Source organism: Pongo abelii, chromosome 20 (genome assembly GCF_028885655.2).
Source record: "Pongo abelii isolate AG06213 chromosome 20, NHGRI_mPonAbe1-v2.0_pri, whole genome shotgun sequence".
In the NCBI taxonomy this organism is placed as follows: Eukaryota; Metazoa; Chordata; class Mammalia; order Primates; family Hominidae; genus Pongo; species Pongo abelii.
Genome location: NC_072005.2, coordinates 17,214,929 through 17,235,088, shown reverse-complemented (window position 1 = coordinate 17,235,088; position 20,160 = coordinate 17,214,929). Strand labels below are relative to the sequence as shown.

The 20,160-nt window shown below is 50.0% G+C and overlaps 1 protein-coding gene across 6 annotated transcripts in view; it reads left to right on the top strand.

The window, feature by feature from the left end:
* Nucleotides 1-20,160, top strand: part of CPAMD8 (C3 and PZP like alpha-2-macroglobulin domain containing 8) — a 138,247-nt gene that overhangs the window by 1,224 nt on the left and 116,863 nt on the right. For all 6 annotated transcript variants that reach the window (XM_054539883.2, XM_054539886.2, XM_054539890.2 and 3 more), the window contains exons 2-7: nucleotides 3,404-3,555; nucleotides 5,222-5,244; nucleotides 13,844-14,009; nucleotides 14,085-14,137; nucleotides 16,256-16,273; nucleotides 17,029-17,083. In XM_054539883.2, coding sequence (XP_054395858.2) covers nucleotides 3,404-3,555; nucleotides 5,222-5,244; nucleotides 13,844-14,009; nucleotides 14,085-14,137; nucleotides 16,256-16,273; nucleotides 17,029-17,083 — 467 coding nt within the window. The remainder of the gene's footprint in view (nucleotides 1-3,403; nucleotides 3,556-5,221; nucleotides 5,245-13,843; nucleotides 14,010-14,084; nucleotides 14,138-16,255; nucleotides 16,274-17,028; nucleotides 17,084-20,160) is intronic.

Genomic DNA, 20,160 nt, shown 5'->3' with positions numbered 1-20,160 from the left:
TGGCATTAAGTGGGTGCAGGCCAGGAATGCTGGTAAACAGCTTTCGATGCGTAGGTCAGCTTCCACTGCAAGTAATGACGCATCCCCACATGATAGACCTTGGCTCCAATGAGAGACCCTGCCTTATACAGAGGTTTTTGTTTGTTTGTTTGTTGGGTTTGTTTTTGTTTTTGTTTTGAGATGGAGTTTTACTCTTGTTGCCCAGGCTGGAGTGCAATGGCATGATCTTGGCTTACTGCAACCTCTGCCTCCCAGGTTCAAACGACTCTCCTGCCTCAGCCTCCCGAGTAGCTGGGATTACAGGCGTGTGCCACCACACCTGGCTAATTTTTTGTATTTTTAATAGAGATGGGGTTTCTCCATGTTAGTCAGGCTGTTCTGGAACTCCTGACCTCAGGTGATCCACCCACCTCAGCCTCCCAAAGTGCTGGGATTACAGGCGTGAGTCACCGTGCCTGGCCTGTTGGAGAGTTTTAAACAGTTCTCCAGGGCGTTTTCCTCTGACTAAAGTCACCCTGTGATCTTACCATCTGTTAAGTGACATGGAATCCCTGTGCTGAGAGACACACTGGGGAAGAGACGTCCCCAAATGACCGACCTGGGATTCCAGATTAGCTGGCCTCTAAGCCAGGGGCATGGTTCACCCAGCCCAAAGGATCTTGTTTTAGGAATAGCTCTGGATGCCCGCTTCTGTGACCTGAGAGATTTTTGTGTGAGGAATCTCTGATCCCAGAAAGCAGCATAGCTTTGTAGTTGTAAGAGCAGTACTGTCTACACTGACCCGGACATCACTTTCCCCAATCTGGGACCTTCTGAGACCAGCAGGATGAGAAGCCAGTGTTGGCCCAGATGCTAGGGGTGGGTCAGGTGTGATAGTGAATGGCTGGCAAGCATCCCAACAGCTGGAAACAGCTGCAACTTCTGAATGGCAGGGAAACTTAATTTGGTGATGTCAGGTTCTCTGGGCAGTTGGATGAAGGACTTGAACCCGTATTGTCAGGAGTTTCAAAGGTGACCAAGCAAAATGAACACGTATTCCTCACCCTCTCTTCTACACTCACCACGTACTATATGTGAGGCCCGTCTAAGCTCTAGGGATCAGCTGGGAGCCAGACAGAAAGAGTATGCCCCTTTTAAAGGATGCCACATTTCTGTGCTGGAGCTGGACAGGACACCTGAACAGAGTAATTACATGTCTTGGTCAGTGCTGGAGTTATGTAATACACAGCACATACCTAGGGTCTTGCAAACTCCAGTTGGTGCTAGAGTTGGACAGCACATGGGTGATCCCAGGGGACTGAACTCTGGTAATTATTCAAGGCAGATGGAGCACACTATGATTGCAGGGTCAGTGGACACTGTGGCCAGGGCTGCAGTAAACAACCCAAACCCATTGTTTATGTGCATGAAACAACACAAACCCACTGCGTCTTTTGAGATTCAAAATTTGTAATGATGTTTTCATGAAGTTTGGTTTATCAGTGAGTTATTTTATGGATCTTACTTTTGGTATCTCACTCAAGAAATCTTTGCCTAATCTAAGCACGCAATGACTTTCTCCTTTGTTTTCTTCTAGTGCTTCTACAAATTTTACTTCTTCAATTTAGATCTGTTACTAAGATTAACTTTGAGTTAATCTAATTGCATGGTGTGAGGTAATGATCTCAATTCATCTTTTTGCATGTGGATGTTGGGTTGTTCTAGAGACACTATTGAGGCCAGGTGCAGTGGGCCTGTAATCCCAGCACTTTGGGAGGCCAAGGCGGGCGGATCACTTGAGGTCAGGAGTTCAAGACCAGCCTGGCCAACATGGTGGAACCCAGTCTGTACCAAAAATGCAAAAATTAGCCGGGTGTGGTGGTGCATGCTTGTAGTCCCAGCTACTCTGGAGTCTGAGGCAGGAGAATCCCTTGAACCCAGGAGGTGGAGGGTATAGTGAGCTGAGATCACACCACTGCACTCCAGCCTGGACAACAGAGCAAGACTCAGTCTCAATTAAAAATAAATAAATAAATAAATAAATAAAAGAAAATATTGAAATGAAAATGTCTCCTAATCTCATTGCGTGGTCCAGTTTCCCCCTTTACCCTCTTTTCTTCTGATTTCCATCATTCTACATGGTTGCAACTGTGGTGCCTTTGCTATAATGCTCTTGGTGATCGTGGGGACACTGTAAGCATTTCATGAGGTTACAGGGCCTTTGTCATTTTCCATGGAAGGCTGCAGATACTGGGAGACAGGAGCTCAGGTGGGGAGGACCTGGGCCCTTAGGTCAGGTCCCCTAAGGACACCCCAGCCCCCTCTTCTGCCCGGCTGTGTGATCTGGTGCATGTTCCTATTCTTCTGAAGCATCAACTTCCCGTTGGGAAACGGGGGGTAATGCTTCCCTTCCAGAGATGACTTCATAGTCAATCAGAAGATTTTAGGAAAGAGAGGCCTGCTTCGATTCCATTGTTTTCAGAGCTCTTTTTGTTTGAGGTCCTATGGTTTGTTTTCAGTTTTTGTTCTTAAAATGAATGTTGCAAAGAAGCCCTTTGCTTCTTTTTATCGAGTTCTGGAGTCTGGCTGCCTGAGTTAGAATCCTGGTCTGTCACTGTTGGGGCTCGTGACTTGACTTCTCTGGGGTTTCCTTTCCGACTTTCTAAATGAGGCTGATGTCAGCACTTCTCACGGTGGTGGGGGAGGGGGTGCACCGTGAGGACGAAGTGGGATCCTGCCGGTTACCTGGCTTGTGGAGGAGAGTATTTCAGACAGTGGGCATGACATGTGCAAAGGTCCTGGGCCAGAAGGGCCGGGCATGGTGGATCACACCTCTAATCCCAGAACTTTGGGAGGCTGAGGAGGGTGGATCATTTGAGGTCAGGAGTTTGAGATCATCCTGGCCAACATGGCAAAACCCTGCCTCTACTAAAAAGACAAAAATTAGCCGGCCATGGTGGCAGGCACCTATAATCCCAGCTACTTGGGAGGCTGAGGCACGAGAATCCCTTGAACCCGGGAGGTGGACGTTGTAGTGAGCCGAGATCATGCCACTGCACTCCAGCCTGGGGGACAGAGCAACACTCTGTCTCCAGGGGAAAAAAAAAAAAAAGGTCCTGGGGCAGAAGGAAGTAGCTGAGTCAACAGGCTGGAGGCCGGAATAGAGAGAGTAAGGGCGTGTGCGATGCTGAAAAATCCAGTGAGGCCAGATTCTTACCCAGCATGGGGACTTCAGAGGTGAATGAGCCAATCCATGGACTCAAGAACTGATTGGGGGGCACAGACTCCTAGAGCATCAGTGCCAGCCAGGTGTGGTCAGCAAAAGGCAGGAGTCTGCTGCAGGGAGAGCCCTGACCTAGCTGTGGTGGCAGCGAGGCCAGGGGGCTGGGGGTGAGAACTTCACCTCGAATCTCCTTTCCTGCAGGGGTTACTTGATCGCAGCTCCCTCTGTTTTTCGCGCGGGCGTGGAGGAAGTCATCAGCGTGACCATCTTTAACTCCCCAAGGGAAGTCATGGTCCAGGCTCAGCTGGTGGCCCAGGGTGAGCCGGTGGTGCAGAGCCAGGGAGCCATCCTGGGTAGGTCCCTTGGGTGCCAGACCAGGACTTCCCCTTCTTTTGCAAAGTGGAGCCACTTGCTGGCCTTCAGGGCTGGGGCAGTGTGGGTGTTGCTTTGCTTCCCTTCTGCCCTAAATCCCCAGGGGCATGAGAGGGAGGGAGGGAGGACAGGTTTCATTCTCCTCATTCTACAGATGGAGAGAGTAAAGCCCAGGATGGGCAGTTCAGCTCATGGGTCCTCAGCAGCCCTGGTTCTGTGGGTGCAGATCTGGGCAAAGCGGGGGCACCCACGTGTGTCAGATTTGACCAGAGGTGGGACAGGGGACCTGGAGGAGATCACATGACCCCCCTCCGACCTTTTGTTGGGTTTCCAGCACACCTGAACCATTAGACTCAGACCTGGGCTCACAGGCCTGTTACTAAGTGCAGCTCAGGCCCTCAGCCAGTCTGTCCCCCTCACTCCTTGGTCAAATGCAGACAGCAACAGCCGCAGCTTCCCGGTCAAGATAGTGAATGCAGATCCCTGGCTCAGAAAGCTGTAATCTCCTAGGGGAGGTAGACTCATTCCTCATGCTGAGAATGATGTAGCCACAGACAAGGCCAGGGGCTCCAAGGCCCGTGAAACAGCACTTGTCTCTTAGGGAGGTGTGGCCAGAGAAGGTGGAAATGTGGAAGCTTCTAGAACCTTCTAGAAGCCCTTCTAGTCCTGGAAGAACCAGGTACTCCTGACTTGGGTGGCTAGCCAACTGAAACCCAACTCCAGTTGGCTTCTGCAACAGTTTGTGGTCTCTCATACCTAGAAAGAAAGTCCACTGGTATTGCTGGCCAGCTTCTTGCCCTACCTCCTGATGCAACCAGGTCTCTCCTTAAGATCAGGGGAAGCACCAGTTTCCCAAGATAGCTGGATAAAGTCCCAGGATTCCCTCTGATTGGCCTATCTTGGTTCGTGTGCTCAACCCTGAGCCAATCACTATGACCAGAGGGGAAGGCCTATGCTGATTGGTTCATTTTGGGTCATGTGCTCAGCCCTGAACCAATCACTGTGACCAGGGGGAAGGCCTATGCAGATTGGCTCAGAGTCCCAGGAAGGTGGATGGAGAGCTTAGGAGCCACATGGATTGTGTGCTGGGCAGATAGCTTGTCCAAGGAAATTGAAGATCTGTTAGCAGGAAATGGGATAATCGTTGCTGGGAGGCAAAAATAATAGATACCTAAGTGAGTCCTGGAGGCCAGAAACCTAGTACAGTAGCACAAATGATTTAGTGTGGGTAGCAGAGTGAGGTGATGGGAGAACAGTCAGGTCCACTGGGGACCTCAGTCCCCTGTTCTTTCTCTCCACCGTTCTCCTTGTTCCTCTCCCCTGGTGTTTTCCCATTACTCGCCTCACAGCTTACTTTGGACAGGAGGCAGGGGTGAAGTAAATCAAGTACTTAGGCAGGCCAGCTTTCCCCTGAATAGCTCAGCTTTGTCCATTCCCTCTGGTCTTCAGCTTGTGCCAGCTTGGAGGAAACCTCTGGCTTCTGCCAGTCCCAGCCTGGCCCAGGCCAGGCCAGCATGACCCAGGGTGTGTTTGTCCACATGAAACCCCTTTGGGTTAAGAAAGTTTGTGGTTTGTGAGGCTGCAGCTCAGGGAGGCAGGGCAACACAGCTCTTGATTTAACTTTTTTCATTTTATTTTCATTTTTAGATAAAGGGACAATCAAACTCAAGGTAAGCTGTTAATTTTTAAAATCATAAACCTGACCTTGGAAATAAAGAATTGAATTGGGCCGGCCGTTGTGGCTCACGCATGTAATCCCAGCACTTTGGGAGGCCGAGGTGGGTGGATCACCTGAGGTCAGGAGTTCGAGATAAGCCTGGGCAACACGGTGAAACCCCGTCTCTACTAAAAATACAAAATTAGCCGGGCGTGGTGGCACATGCCTGTAATCCCAGCTACGCGGGAGGCTGAGGCAGGAGAATCGCTTGAACCTGGGAGGCGGAGGATGCTGTGAACCGAGATTGCACCATTGCACTCCAGCCTGGGCAACAAGAGTAAATCTCCGTCTCACCAAAAAAAAAAAAAAAGAAAGAAAAGGAAATAAAAAAAAAAAAGAATTGAATTGTGATGGAATAAGAGAAATTGCATGTGTTGCAAGAAAAATCATTTTTAAAAAAGAGATGTAAAAAATGAATAATGATTCTGGGTGCCATGCTCACACCTGTAATCCCAGCACTTTGGGAGGCTGAGGTGCGTGGATCTCTGGAGCCCAGGAATTCAAGGCGCGCCTGGAAAACATGGTAAAATCCTGTCTCTACAAAAAAAAAATACGAAAATTATCCATTAGCTAGGCATGGTGGTGCACACCTGTTCTCACAGCCACTTGGGAGGCTGAGGTAGGAGGATCGCTTGAGACTGGGAGGTTGAGGCTGCAGTGAACTATGATCGCACCACTGCACCCCAGCCTGGGCAACAGAGTGAGACCTTATTTTAAAAAAAAAAAAAAAAGAAGAATGAAATTTAGAAAAGGAGAAATCCACTGATAATCCAGTTTTCATACTTTTCACTTTCTCGTGTTTTCCACACATTCTTGTTCATGCACATACATTTTCTTTTCATAGTTTCAGTTAAAGGACACACACCATTGGCCAGGCGCAGTGGCTCGTACCTGTAATCCTAGCACTCTGGGAGGCTGAGGCAGGTGGATCACCTGAGGTCAGGGGTTCGAGACCATCCTGGTCAACATGGCAAAACCCCATCTCTACTAAAAATACAAAAGTTAGCTGGGCATGGTGGTGCACACCTGTAATCCCAGCTACTCGGGGGGCTGAGGCAGGAGAGTTGCCTCAACCTGGGGGATGGAGGTTGCAGTGAGCCAAGATCTCACCACTTCACTCCAGCCTGGGCGACAGAGTGAAACTCCATCTCAAAAAACAAAACAAAACAAAAAAACACCGTGGTGTTTCCTATTCCCTCTTATCATACTGTTGTAAGCAACTTACATGTTTCCAAGTCTCTGTAATTGGAATTTCCATTTTATTGTAAGCAACATCCTATTGCACCCCTCTTAAATATCAATTTGCTAAGCCCCCAGCTTGTACAGGTTAGATTTTTTTTTTAGATTGTTTCCGTTTTTTTTTTTCTTTTTTTTTTTTTGAGATGAAGTCTCACTCTGTCATCCAGGCTGGAGTGCAATGGTACAATCTCAGCTCACTGCAACCTCTGCCCTCCGGTTTCAAGCGATTCTCATGCCTCATCCTCCCGAGTAGCTGGGACCTCAAGCACGCACCATCACGACTGGCTAATTTTTTTTTTTTTTTTTTTTTTTTGTATTTTTAGTAGAGATGGGGTTTTACCATGTTGGCCAGACTGGTCTGAAACTCCTGACCTTAAGTGATCCACCCACCTTGGCCTCCCAAAGTGCTGAGATTACAGGCATGAGCCACTCGCCTGGGCTGTTTTCAGTGTTTTGATACTGTAATCCGTAAGTCGCCAGAATGTTTTTATGTAAAGCTGTATTGGCATTCTGGATGCCTTCTTTAGGCTAAACAGCCAAATTGAAAAATTACCAGCAGGACCCAAGCCTCTCACTGGGTCTTGCTGTGTGCTGGAATACACAGCAGTACTCGTTCACGGAACCACCTGCAGTACATTAGGGATCAAATTTCTCCACTGCCTCTCAGACATTGAATATCGTTATTTTTAAATTATTATATGTACCAAACTGTGTAAATAATTTTATGACATGGGTTTTCAAACTGGAGTCCTTGGATTTCAGATATTATGTAAGCCCTGAAATTGTGGCATTTGGGGGGTTAGCTATTCCTTAACTTTTACCACATGCTCAAAGGAGTCTATGAATGAATGGGCTAAATTGAGAATTATTTTAAATTATAATGCACCCATCTCCATTGATCAGAATGGAGGCTGAGGTAGTTCCTTTTGTATGAGGTATACCACTAGTGCCTAATTGCTGCGGGGCAGTGGTCTTCCTGCCTTACTTTTTTTTTTTTAAGCAGTCTTGCTTTTTCTCCCAGGCTGGAGTGCAGTGATGCAATCTTGGCTCACTGCAACCTCTGCTTCCCGGGTTCAAGTGATTCTCCTGCCTCAGCCTCCCCAGTAGCTGGGATTACAGGTGTGCACCACCAAGCCCAGCTAATTTTTTTGTATTTTTAATAGAGATGGGGTTTCATCACGTTGGCCAGGCTGATCTCGAACTCCTGACCTCAGGTGATCTGCCCACCTCAGCCCTCCCAAAGTGTTGGGATTACAGTTGTGAGCCACAGCACCTGGCTTCTCTGTTACGTTTGATGATAGAACCCTTTCTCTAAGGCAGCAGTTCTCACTCAGGGGTGCTTTTGCCCTACAGGGAACATTTTGTAAAGTCTGGAGATATTTTTGGGTGTCACAGCTGGGGTGGGGGCTGGGCAGTGCCAGGTGCTACTAGCATCTGGTGGGTGGAGGCCACAGCTGCAACTCAACATCTTACAATGTGCAGGATCCCTTACAGCAAAGAAGGATGTGGCCCCAGAAGTCCACATTCAGGAAACCCTGAACCAAAACCCTAGAGCAGCAGTCCCCAACCTTTTTGGCACCAGAGACCAGTTTCATGGAAGACAGTTTTTTCCACGGACCAGGGAGCAGAAGAAATGGTTTCAGGATGATTCAAGGGCATTCCATTTATTGCGTGCTTTATTTCTATTATTATTACATTGTAATATGTAATGAAATAATGATATAACTCACCATAACTGAAGAATCAGTACAAGCCCTGAGCTTGTTTTCCTTCAACTAGATGGTCCCATCTGGGGGTGATGTGAGACAGTAGCAGATCATCAGGCATTAGATTGTCATAAAGAACACTCAATCTAGACCCCTCCCATGCACAGTTCACAATAGGGTTCACACTCCTATGAGAATCTAATGCTGCCGCTGATCTGATGGGAGGCAGAGCTTAGGCAGTAATGTGAGCGTTGGGGAGCGGCTGTAAATACAGATGAAGGTTCATTTGCTCACCCACTGCTCACCTCCTGCTATGTAGCCCCGTTCCTAACAGGCCACCGACTGCTACCAGTCTGTGGCCCAGGGGTTGAGTGTCCCTGCCCTAGGGCTTCAATACCTACAGAAGCATAAGGAAAAAGGAGAAAAAAAAAAGACCCTAGAGCTCCCTTTCCTGGCTTCCTGTGATTAGATATCTTTCCCTCCCTCCCTCCCTCCCTCCCTTCCTTCCTCTCTCTCTCTCCTGCCTTTCCTGACTTTGTGTGATTAGATTTCTCTCTCTCTTTCTCTCTTTTTGGAGACAGAGTCTTGCTCTGTCACCCAGGCTGGAGTGCAGTGGCACGATCTCAGCTCACTGCAACCTCTGCCTCCTGGGTTCAAGTGATTTTCCTGCCTCAGCCTCCTGAGTAGCTGGGACTACAGACGCCCCCCACCATGCCCAGCTAATTTTTGTATTTTCAGTAGAGATAGAGTTTCATCATGTTGGCTACTGTGGTCTCAAACTCCTGACCTCAAGTGATCCACCTGCCTCAGCCTCCCAAAGTGCTGGCATTACAGGTGTGAGCCACTGCACCCAGCCTAGATCTGCTTTCTTATGAGTCAGGAAGCCATTTCCCTGGAGCAGGTGTTAAGATGATGTGCAGTCCCTGGCCACCACACGTTAGAAGACACTCTTCACAGCACAGATGCTGGGAATTTGTAAGAGAGACTAACAAAGGGTTGTATAATTCTGGGAGGGGGCCAAGGGCTCTTAAGACTAGACTTGAGATTCCCAAGAAAGATGCTTAAGATCCTTAGCATTTGGCCAGGCACAGTGACTCGTGCCTATAATCCTAGCTACTTGGGAGGCTGAAACTGGAGGATTGCTTGAGGCCAGGAGTTGGAGACCAGCCTGGGCAACATAGTTGAGAGCCTGTCCCCTGTCTCTACAAACTACAAATAAAAAATTATCTGGGCATAGTGGCCCGCACCTGTAGTCCCAGCTACTCTGTAGGCCGAAGTAGGAGGATTGCTTGAGTCCAGGAGATCGAGATTGCAGTGAGACGTGATCGCACCATAGCACTCTAGTCTGGGCAACAGAGCAAGATCCTGTCTCTAAAAAGGAAAGAAGGCCGGAGGTCCTTCTTGCCTTCTCTCCCTGTGGGAGGCATCCTCTTCCCTGGGAAGGGGTGAAGCTCTAGGGGCTGCCGTCTGGGGTCGGCCCCCTTTATGTGCTCAGCACAGCCTCTTGCCCCCCAGCCTCCCTGTCCCTCCAGCATACGGTCCTCAGCCCCTCCAGTATCTCCCTCCTGCCCATCCTTGCCCTGTTCTTGGGTGGCCGGGACCTTTCCTCCCTCTTCAGCCTTTGGCCAATGCTGAGATATTTCCAGAAACAGGGCCGGGTGAGGATTTTGGGATTGGAGTAGTGGGTGAGGTTTATCGCTTTAGTTGGTCTTGACAGGGAAGCTGCAGTCAGAAGAGACCTCACGGGTCCAGAAGGCTGGTCCTGCGGGTAGCAGGTAGGAGAGGTCCCTCTGAGGCCGTTCAGAGCAGACAGGAGGTGGGTGGCTGGAGAGAGGGCTGGGACGGACCCTGTGTGGCTGCAGAGAGCGGGGGTCCTAGTGCACCCCGACCTCACCCACACAATGGTCATGACAGTGCAGAACTGTGATGATCAGTCAGATAATCTGGTAGATTGCTCCCCGTGATGGTCACCAGGGTCCATCCACCCTTTAAGGGACCACATGAGTAGATGCTGACATAGGGGTCCTCAGAAGAGGAACACCCCACAGTTGGATGGTTTTATTTTTTAATTTTTTTATTTTTTATTTTTTGAGATGGAGTCTCGCTCTGTCACCTAAGCTGGAGTGCAGCTGTACCATCTCAGCTCACTGCAACCTCTGCCTTCTGGGTTCAAGCGATTCTGCTGCCTCAGCCTCCCGAGTCGCTGGGACTATAGGCGCCCGCCATCACACCTGGCTAATTTTTGTATTTTCAGTAGAGACAGGGCTTCGCCATGTTGGCCTGGCTGGTCCTGATCTCCTGACCTCAGGTGATCTGCCCACCTCAGCCTCCCAAAGTGCTGGGATGACAGGCTTGAGCCACTGTGCCCAGCCATTTGGGTGGTTTTAGGAACAGGGGGGTGCATATAGCTCCCCAGGTAATCTGCTGGGAGGTAATGTCCACCTGCTGGGTGCCCAGGGATGGCTGAGAGGGTAGCTATCATCAAACACCGGTCATATAGAGGGAGGTAATATGGTTTGGCTGTGTCCCCACCTAAATCTCATCTTGAATTGTAGCTCCCATAATTTCCACATGTTGTGGGAGGGACCCAGAGGGAGATAATTGAATCATGGGGTGGTTTCCCCCATACTGTTCTCATGGTAGTAGTGAATAAGTCTCACAAGAGCTGATGATTTTATAAGGGGAAACCCCTTTTTGCTTGGCTCTCATTCTCTCTCACCTGCCACCATGTAAGACGTGCCTTTCACCTTTCGCCATGATTGTGAGACCTCCCCAGCCACATGAAACTGTGAGTCCGTTAAACCTTTTTCTTTATAAATTACCCAGTCTCGGGTATGTCTTTATCACCAGTGTGAAAACGGACTAATACAGGAGGCATTACTTTTGTTTGTTTTAAGCATGAAAGGAGCTTTTATGGTGCATGACTCACATGCCAGGGCGTTCTGCCCATCTGCTTAAAAAAAAATAAGAGGACAGCCAGGTGCCATGGCTCACACCTGTAATCCCAGCACTTTGGGAGGCTGAGTCGGGAGGATCACATGAGCCCAGGAGTTTGAGCCCAGCCTGGGCAACATAGTGAGACCCCATCTCTACCAAAAAATAAAATAAAATAAATTAGCTGGGCATGGTGGTGCATGCCTGCAGTCCTGGCTTCTCAGTAGGCTGAGGCAAGAGGATCGCTTGAGCCCAGGAGTTCGAGGCTGTAGTGAGCTCTGATCGCACCACTGGACTCCAGTCTGGCGACAGAGCAAGATATTGTCTCTAAAAACAAAAGCAAGAGAAAGAAGGAAAGAAGGAAGGAAGGAAGAAAGAAAGAAGGAAAGAAGGAAGGAAGGGAGGGAGGGAAGGAATGTGTAGTGTAGGAAGGATGGAAGGAAGGAAGAAAGAAAGGAAGGGAGGGAGAGAGGGAGGGAGGGAATGTGTAGTGAAGGAAGGAAGGAAGGAAGGAATTGTGTAGTGTGGGCTCCATCCTGAAGACTGAAGTGGGTTTTTTTTTCTCCCATCTGTGTGGCAAAAAAACAAACCAAACCAACAAAAAAGCCATCTAACCATTCTAAAACATATAATTCCGTGGCATTGACTACATTCACAGGGTTGTGCAATGTCCCCCCATCTAGTTCCAGAACATTTTCATCCTCCGCAAAAGAAGACCCTGTCCCCATCAGTAGTCACTCCCCACTCCCTTCTCCCAGCCCCTAGCAACCACCCATCTGATCCCTGTCTCTGTGGATTGCCTTTTCTGGACAATTCAGATCAATGGATTCATGCACTGTATATGTGTTGTGATTTTTATTTTATTTTATTTTATCTTATTTTATTTTATTTTATTTTTTGAGGCGGAGTCTCGCTCTGTCACCCAGGCTGGAGTTCAGTGGTGTGATCTAAGCTCACTGCAACCTCTGCCTCCCAGGTTCAAGTGATTTGAGTGCCTCAGCCTCCAGAGTAGCTGGAACTACAGGCGCCTGCCACACAACTGGCTAATTTTTTTTGTATTTTTTGTAGAGACGGGGTTTCACCATGTTGGCTGGGCTGGTCTTGAACTTCTGGCCTCAAGCCATCCGCCCGCCTCGGCCTCCCGAAGTGCTGGGATTACAGGTGTGAACCATCGCACCTGGCTTGTGCTGTGACTTTATTTGTATTATTTGTTTATTTATTTTTTTTGGAGACAGAGTTTCACTCTTGTTGCCCAGGCTGGAGTGCAATGTTGCGATCTGGGCTCAATGCAACCTCTGCCTCGTGGGTTCAAGCGATTCTCCTGCCTCGGCCTCCCAAGTAGATGGGATTATAGGCACATGTCACCAGGCCTGGCTAATTTTTTGTATTTTTAGTAGTGATGGGGTTTCACTATGTTGGTCAGGCTGGTCTCGAACTCCTGACCTCAGGTGATCTGCCCACCCCAACCTCCCAAAGTGCTGGGATTACAGGTGTGAGCCATTGCGCTTGGCCTGTGCTGCGATTTTAGAGTGAGGCAAACACAGACACATATACATGATAGATATATCTGGACATGTACATATGTATATCAAGGGATCCAGGTCTCCTTCTACCGCTCACAGGCTGTGAATTCACTTGGCAAGAGGGGAGACAGTTCTTGTAACTCTCCAGTGGTGATGAGAGAAAACAGCTTTGCAACTCTGTTGAGTCAGAAGAGAAGGCTCCATAGCTAGACCAGTGTTTCTCAGCCTCAGCATGGCTGAAAGCTGGGGCAGGCTTGGCACAGTGGCTCACGTCTGTGATCTGAGGCTGAGGTGGGAGGATCGCTTGAGCCCAGGAGTTTGAGACCAGCCTGGGCAATAGAGTGAGACCTTGTCTCTACCAAAAATAAACAAAATAAGCCTGGCTTGGTGGTGCATGCCTGTAGTCCCAGCTCTTTGGGAGGCTGAGATGGGACGATTGCTTGCGCCTAGGAGGCCGAGGCTGCAGTGAGCCATAATTGCACCAGTGCACTCCAGCCTGGGCGACAGAGATAAACCCTGTCTCCAAAAAAAAAAAAAAAAAAAGAAAGAAAAAAGAAAGAAAGAAAGAAAAAAGATATGGCCAGGTGCAGTGGCTCACACCTATAATCCTAGCACTTTGGGAGGCCAAGGCAGATGGATTGCTTGAGCCCAGAAGTTCAAGACCAGCCTGGCCAAGATGGTGAAACCCCGTTTCTACTAAAAACACAAAAATTAGCCGGGCATGGTGACGCACACCTGTAATCCCGTCTACTCAGGAGGCTGAGGTGGGAGAATCACTTGAGCCAGGAGACAGAGGTTGCAATGAGCTGAGATAGTGCCACTACACTCCAGCCTGGGCGACAGAGTGAGACCTTGTCTCAAAAAAAAAAAAAAGAAAAAGATATTTGGAGCAGTTTGCCAAGGGCGTGGGTGTCCTGTGCTCTGTAAGATGTTGAGCAGCCTCTCTATTCCCCTCTCAAGTGACAGTAGCAATCCCCACCCCCAAAGCTATGACACCACAAAACATCTCCAGAAACTGCCAAGTGTCCCCCTGGGGCACAGTCACTCCTGGGGTGAGTTCCCCCTGTTCTAGACCTCCAAACTCCTTTCCCGGTATCTCGGCCCATTCCAGGGTGAATTCTTGTCCCAAAGCTCCTTCCTCTGCCTGCAGGTGCCCGCTGGCCTCCGGGGCCAGGCGCTTCTGAAAGTGTGGGGCCGCTGCCGGCAGGCGGAGGAGGGGCCCGTCTTTCACAACCAGACCTCGGTGACCGTGGACGGCTGGGGCGCTTCTGTATTCATCCAGACGGACAAGCCTGTGTACAGACCACAGCACCGAGGTGAGTGGCTGGCACGGACACAGGGAGGGCCGGTCATGGTCTGGAGATGTCACACGCCTCTCTTCTTTCTTCTAGTGCTCATAAGCATCTTCACCGTCTCTCCAGATCTGAGGCCTGTCAACGAGAAGGTGAGATCAGCTTCTAAAACCGCGGGCCCAGAGCGCACCCACTTGGGACTACCTGGCCAGGGCCACCATCGGAAACGGGTCTTTCTCTCCAGACCTCTTTTCTATTTTCTTTCATGGTTCCATGCCCCCTAAAGAACCCCAGGGAGTTCTTTGTGACAGAGGAAGGCTAGTGGGCATACCTGGCCCACTGCCCCTCAACAAGGAATGCCTTTGAGGGCTTTAGGTAGCCCTGGACTGTCGCTTAATTTTTTTTTCCAAGACCGAGTCTCTCGCTGTATTGCCCAGGCTGGAGTGCAGTGGCACGATCTCGGCTCACTACAACCTCTGCCTCCTGAGTTGAAGTGATTCTCTTGCCTAAGCCTCCCTAGTAGCTGGGATTATAGGTGCCCACCACCACGCCTGGGTAATTGTTTTTTCTGTTTTTTTTTTTTTTTTTTTTTTTTTTGAGACAAAGTCTCGCTCTGTCGCCCAAGCTGGAGTGCGGTAGTGCGATCTTGGCTCACTGCAACCTCTGCCTCCCGGGTTCAAGCAATTCTCCTGCCTTAGCCTCCTGAGTAGCTGGGATTACAGGTGTGCGCCACCATGCCGGGCTGATTTTTGTATTTTTAGTAGAGATGGGGTTTCACCATGTTGGCCAGGCTGGTTTCAAACTCCTGACCTCAGGTGATCCACCCACCTTAGCCTCCTAAAGTGCTGAGATTACAGGTGTGAGCCACTGCACCTGGCCATATTTATGTGCTTTCTGTCTAGCGCTCTCTCTCTGTCTGTATATGCATATATACTTACAAAATTATTTTAATGATAAATAATTTGAGAATAACTTACAGATACTGTGCCTCTCTGGCCCTGAACACTTGTCCTGTATCCTTTAAGAGCAAGGACGTTCTCTTATACAACTCAAGGAGGATCATCACATTTAAAAATTTTGAGGCTGGGCACAGTGTCTCACATCTGTAACCCCAGCACTTTGGGAGGCTGAGGCGGGAAGATCGCCGTGGCCAGGAGTCCGAGACCGTTCTGGGCAACATAGCAAAACTGTCTTGACAAAAAATTAAAATAATAAAAATTATCTGAGCATGGTGGCATGCGCCAGTAGTCCCAGCTACTTGGGAAGCTGAGTCAGGAGGATCTCTTGAGCCCAGGAGTTCGAGGCTGCAATGAGCTGTGATTGTGCCACTTGAACTCCAGCCCGGGCAGCAAAGCACAACCCTGTCTCTACAAAAAACACAAAACCAAAAAAAAATCCATGTTGTTCCAATAGTAACCTTTATAGCATGTTTCTTTGCTGGTCCAGGATCTGATCCTGGGTCATTTGTTGCATTTGATCATCATGTCTCTTGGTCTGCTTTAATTTGAATTAGTTCCTCACTGCCTTTCTGTGTCTTCCACGACATTGACATTTTTGGCAAGTCCAGGCAGTTGTTTTGCAGAACGCCCTTTGGTAGGATGGTCTTCTGGTTCCTTGTGACCAAGTTCAGTCTGTGTATCTCAGGCAGGATCCACAGAAGCAATACTGGATCCTCCCCGGTGCCTTGTATCGGGAGGCACCCAGCATGGGTTTGTCGTGTTGCTGGGGACATTAACAGGGTCCAGTGGTTCAAGCAGTGCCTGCCTGGTTTCCCCATTTTTTTTTTTTTTTTTGAGACGGAGTCTCGCTCTGTCACCCAGGCTGGAGTGCAGTGGCACGTTCTCGGCTCACTGCAAGCTCTGCCTCCCGGGTTCACGCCATTCTCCTGCCTCAGCCTCCCAAGTAGCTGGGACTACAGGCGCCCGCCACCATGCCCGGCTAACTTTTTCTATTTTTTAGTAGAGACGGGGTTTCACGGTGTTAGCCAGGATGGTCTCAATCTCCTGACCTCGTGATCTGCCCGCCTCGGCCTCCCAAAGTGCTGGGATTATAGGCATGAGCCACCGTGCCTGGCCCTGGTTTCCCCTTTTGAGGGTCCCTTTCTAAAGACCCTACTTGGGGTTAGGATTCAACAGATGTAATTTAGGGGGACACTGTTTAACCCATAACAGCGACTGCCTGTCCCGGGGACCGAGGCCATGCATGAGCATGTTGGAAGGGTTTGGGGTTTGCTGAAAGATTTGCTCACTGCATCTGTGTCTTCATTACAGCTGGAAGCCTACATCCTGGTGAGTGGCCTCTGTCCTTCCTTGGCTTGGACTTGGGGCCCGGGTAGCCCACCTTCTGCAAGATCTGGTCTGTCTTCGCTCACTGTCTGCCTTCTGGGTTGAGCCGCTGTGCCTTACAAGGCTGGGACCTGGCCTCTTCTATCCTGGTCCCTGGGTCCACCCTGGGATGGGCCGTGTGTGTGTCTGTCCGTTTCCTTTTTTTTTTTTTTTTTTTTGAGATGGAGTCTCGCTCTGTCACCCAGGCTGGATTGCAGTGGTGCTGATCTTGGCTCAATGCAACCTCTGCCTCCCGGGTTCAAACGATTCTCCTTCCTCAGCCTCCCGAGTAGCTGGGACTACAGGCATGTGGCACCACGCCCAGCTAATTTTTTTTGTATCTTTTTTAGTAGAAATGGGGGTTTCACCATGTTGGCCAGGCTGGTCTCAAACTCCTGACTTCAGGTGATCGGCCCACCTCGGCCTCCCAAACTGCTGGGATTACAGGTGTGAGCCACCGCACCCAGCCACGTCCATTTCTAGGTTTGTACACGGCTCCCTAAATGAAGAGGTAGGCCCAGCCCGTCCCCTTCTGCTTTTCAAATCCTTCTCTATCCAGAGCTTTTTATTTTTTTGCCCTGGGGTTAATGATTAATCTTGGGACCTTCGCTGCACGGTTGACATGCCCAAGAGAGAGGACTGGGAAAATCCTTACATTGGGCACACGCTGGGCTAGCCTGAGTTCACTCCGTGTGTCTGTCCCCCTCCACCACCAACAGGACCCCCGAGGCTCTCGGATGATAGAGTGGAGACACTTGAAGCCATTCTGCTGCGGTAAGTTTCTTCCTCTGCAGCTTGGGGGCTGCAGATGTGATAAACCTTCCAGGAAAACAGAATATGCTCTGTCTGGGGCCCCCCGCTAATGTACCCCCACTGCTGCTCCAGCTGGAGGGGACCAAGGAGGAGCGGAGGGCAGATGCCCACCTGGGAGGTGACGATGCTATGGGTTTGGATCTGGGAGCCTCAGCCCGGCCCACAGCTCCTTCCCTGTGGATTTGGACCCTCTGCCCACGTTTTTCTGTGCCCAGGACTCAGGCGGGGCTCCTGCTTAGAACTCAAGACCTTTGTGGAATACTGGGGTACCTGCTCCCACCTTCTTTTTTATTTTTTGAGACAGAGTCTCTCTCTGTCACCCAGGCTGGAGTGCAGTGGCACAATCTCAGCTCACTGCAACCTCTGCCTCCCGGGTTCAAGAGCGTCTCCTGCTTCAGCCTCCCGAGTAGCTGGGATTACAGGTGCATGGCACCACGCCCGGCTTATTTTTGTACTTTTAGTAGAGACGAGGTTTCACCATGTTGGCCAGGCTGGTCTCCAACTCCTGACCTCTCAGGTGATCACCCGCCTTGTCCTCCCAAAGTGTTGGGATTACAGGCGTGAGCCACCGCGCCTGGCCTGCTCCCAGCTTCTTCCTGCTATAGGTTGCAGATTTTGTCATCCCCATTGCATGAGGTATTTCTTTTCCAGCTAGAAGTCAGAAAGGACTTTGCTTTTTTCTTTTCTTTTCCTATGACTAGGAGGACTGTGTAATTGACGTACCCCACTTTGCTTTGGCTGTGAGGGGTGCAATGCCCCAGGAGAGGGCAGGGGATAGGTAGGGTGTGGGGAGTCTGGGGACGGCCATGCACACACCCAGGCTGTCCAGAAATGGGGTAACAGTAGAGCCACAGGCAGGATCACGGGGGTCTCTTAGTGACACTTCCTCCTTCTGTCTCCTGTCTTGGGTCTCAGCCTCTTTTCTTCTTCTTCGTCTTCCTTCTTTCTTCTTCTCCTTCTCTTCTTCTTATTCTTCCTCCTCCTCCTTCTTCGTCCATCTTCCTTCTTCTTTCCTCCTCCTCCTCCCCCCTCCTCCTCCTCCTTCTTCCTTCTTTCTTCTTCTTTCTTCTTCTTCCTCCTTCTCCTTTTTCTTTTCTTTCTTCTTCTTTTTTTTTAGACAGAGTCTTGCTCTTGTCACCCAGACTGGAGTGCAGTGGCATGATCTCGGCTCACTGCAACCTCCGCCTCCCGGGTTCAAGCCATTCTCCTGCCTCAGCCTCCCAAGTAGCTGGGATTACAGGCACGTGCCACCAGGCCTGGCTAATTTTTGTATTTTTAGTAGACACAGGATTTCACCATGTTGGCCAGGCTGGTCTTGAACTCCCAAACGCAGGTGATCCGCCCACCTCAGCCTCGAAAAAGTGCTGGGATTACAGGCATGAGCCACCGTGCCTGGCCTCAGCCTCTTTTCTTCTGTTCCATGTTCACTGTCTGCCTTCTTTACTCCCTCTCATTCGCTTGATTGCTCTCTCTGTATCAGCAGCTATTTGTTGGGCACCACATAGATACTGCCATGGGGTGAGCTTTCAACCCAATGGAGGAAGCAAACATGAACTAAACAGCCTGGATAATGTCAGTTGTGATGAGTGCTAGGAAGAAGTTCAAAACTCAGAGAGGGCAAACGAGGCTCTATCCCAGCCCAGGGTGGCAGAGGCAATCCTGGAAGGCTGCCTGGAGGAGGATCCTTTTCAGCAACAAAGAAGGAACGGGGGACAGCCAGGCAAAGCAAGGGGGCCAGGAAGCATCTCCCAGGCAGGGAGTCAACTTGTGGGAAGGGCTGTGGATGTCTAGGGGAGCGAGGTTGGAGATGGGGGACAGGACAGAGGTGTCGAGTGCTGAGAGCAGGGGTGACATTGGCAAAAGCCAGGGGAAGAGAATGGACTTGATCTTTTTTAAAAACTTTTTTTTTTCTAAAGAGGCAGGTTCTCTCTCATTCTGTCACCCAGGCTGGAGTGCAGTGGCGCGATCATAGCTCACTGCAGCCTCTACCTCTTGGGTTCAAGTGATCCTCCCACCTCAGCCTCCCAAGTAGCTGGGACCACAGGCGCGTGCCACCAAGCTCAGCTAATTTTTTAAATTTTTGGTAGAGACAGGGTCTCAAGATGTTGCCTAGGCTGACTTGATCTTAAGAGCACAGAGTTGGGGAAGAGGTCAACCTCCTGTTTAAAAAAAACCCTTTGAGGCCTGGCTTGGTGGCTCACACCTGTAATGCCAGCACTTTGGGAGGCTGAGGTGGGCAGATCACCTGAGGTCAGGAGTTCAAGACCAGCCTGGCCAACATGGGGAAACCCCGTCTCTACTAAAAATACAAAATTAGCTGGGCATGGCGGCGGGCGCCTATAGTCCCAGCTACTCAGGAGGCTGAGGCACAAGAATGTCTTGAACCCAGGAGTTGAAGGTTGCATGAGCTGAGATCATGCCACTGCACTCCAGCCTGGGCAAAAGAGCAAGACTGTCTCAAAAAAATAAAAAATAAACCCTTTGGGATGTGTGTAGACCCACGATTCTCAACCAGGGTGACTGTGTCCCTCTCTCAGGGAGCATTTGGCAAAGTTGGCCACAGACCCCTTACAAAACACGTGCTCAGGACACACATCCCCGAACGTCCTGTAACCGTCAAAGGCCCACTTTGTCTGAATATGCGGGGGAAAAAACCGTTTCAGCCGTCACATCTTGCGACTCCAATGTGATTGAGAGAAGCCGTGGGCGCCGCTATGGGTTTTGGGTTCTGTCGTGAGACCCAGGGGAACCACTCTCCCTGTCCCTTCCCTGTATGGCCCTCCCCATATGATCACTGGGGACGAGTGGAGCATGTCACACTCAGGAGTGGAAGATCCCCTGGCACTGCCTAGAGTCAATGTGTCCTTTCCAACTCCTCCACAGCTCCCAGTGAAAACAGAGCTGCAGACGGGGCTCAGAGGCACAGGCACAAAGCAAATGACAGCTCCCATGTCGGCAGCTGATGGTGTTTCTGGGGGGAATGTTTGGGGAGAGAGTGCTCTGTTCTAACGTGTGTGCGTGCTCTAGTTCAGTTGAGG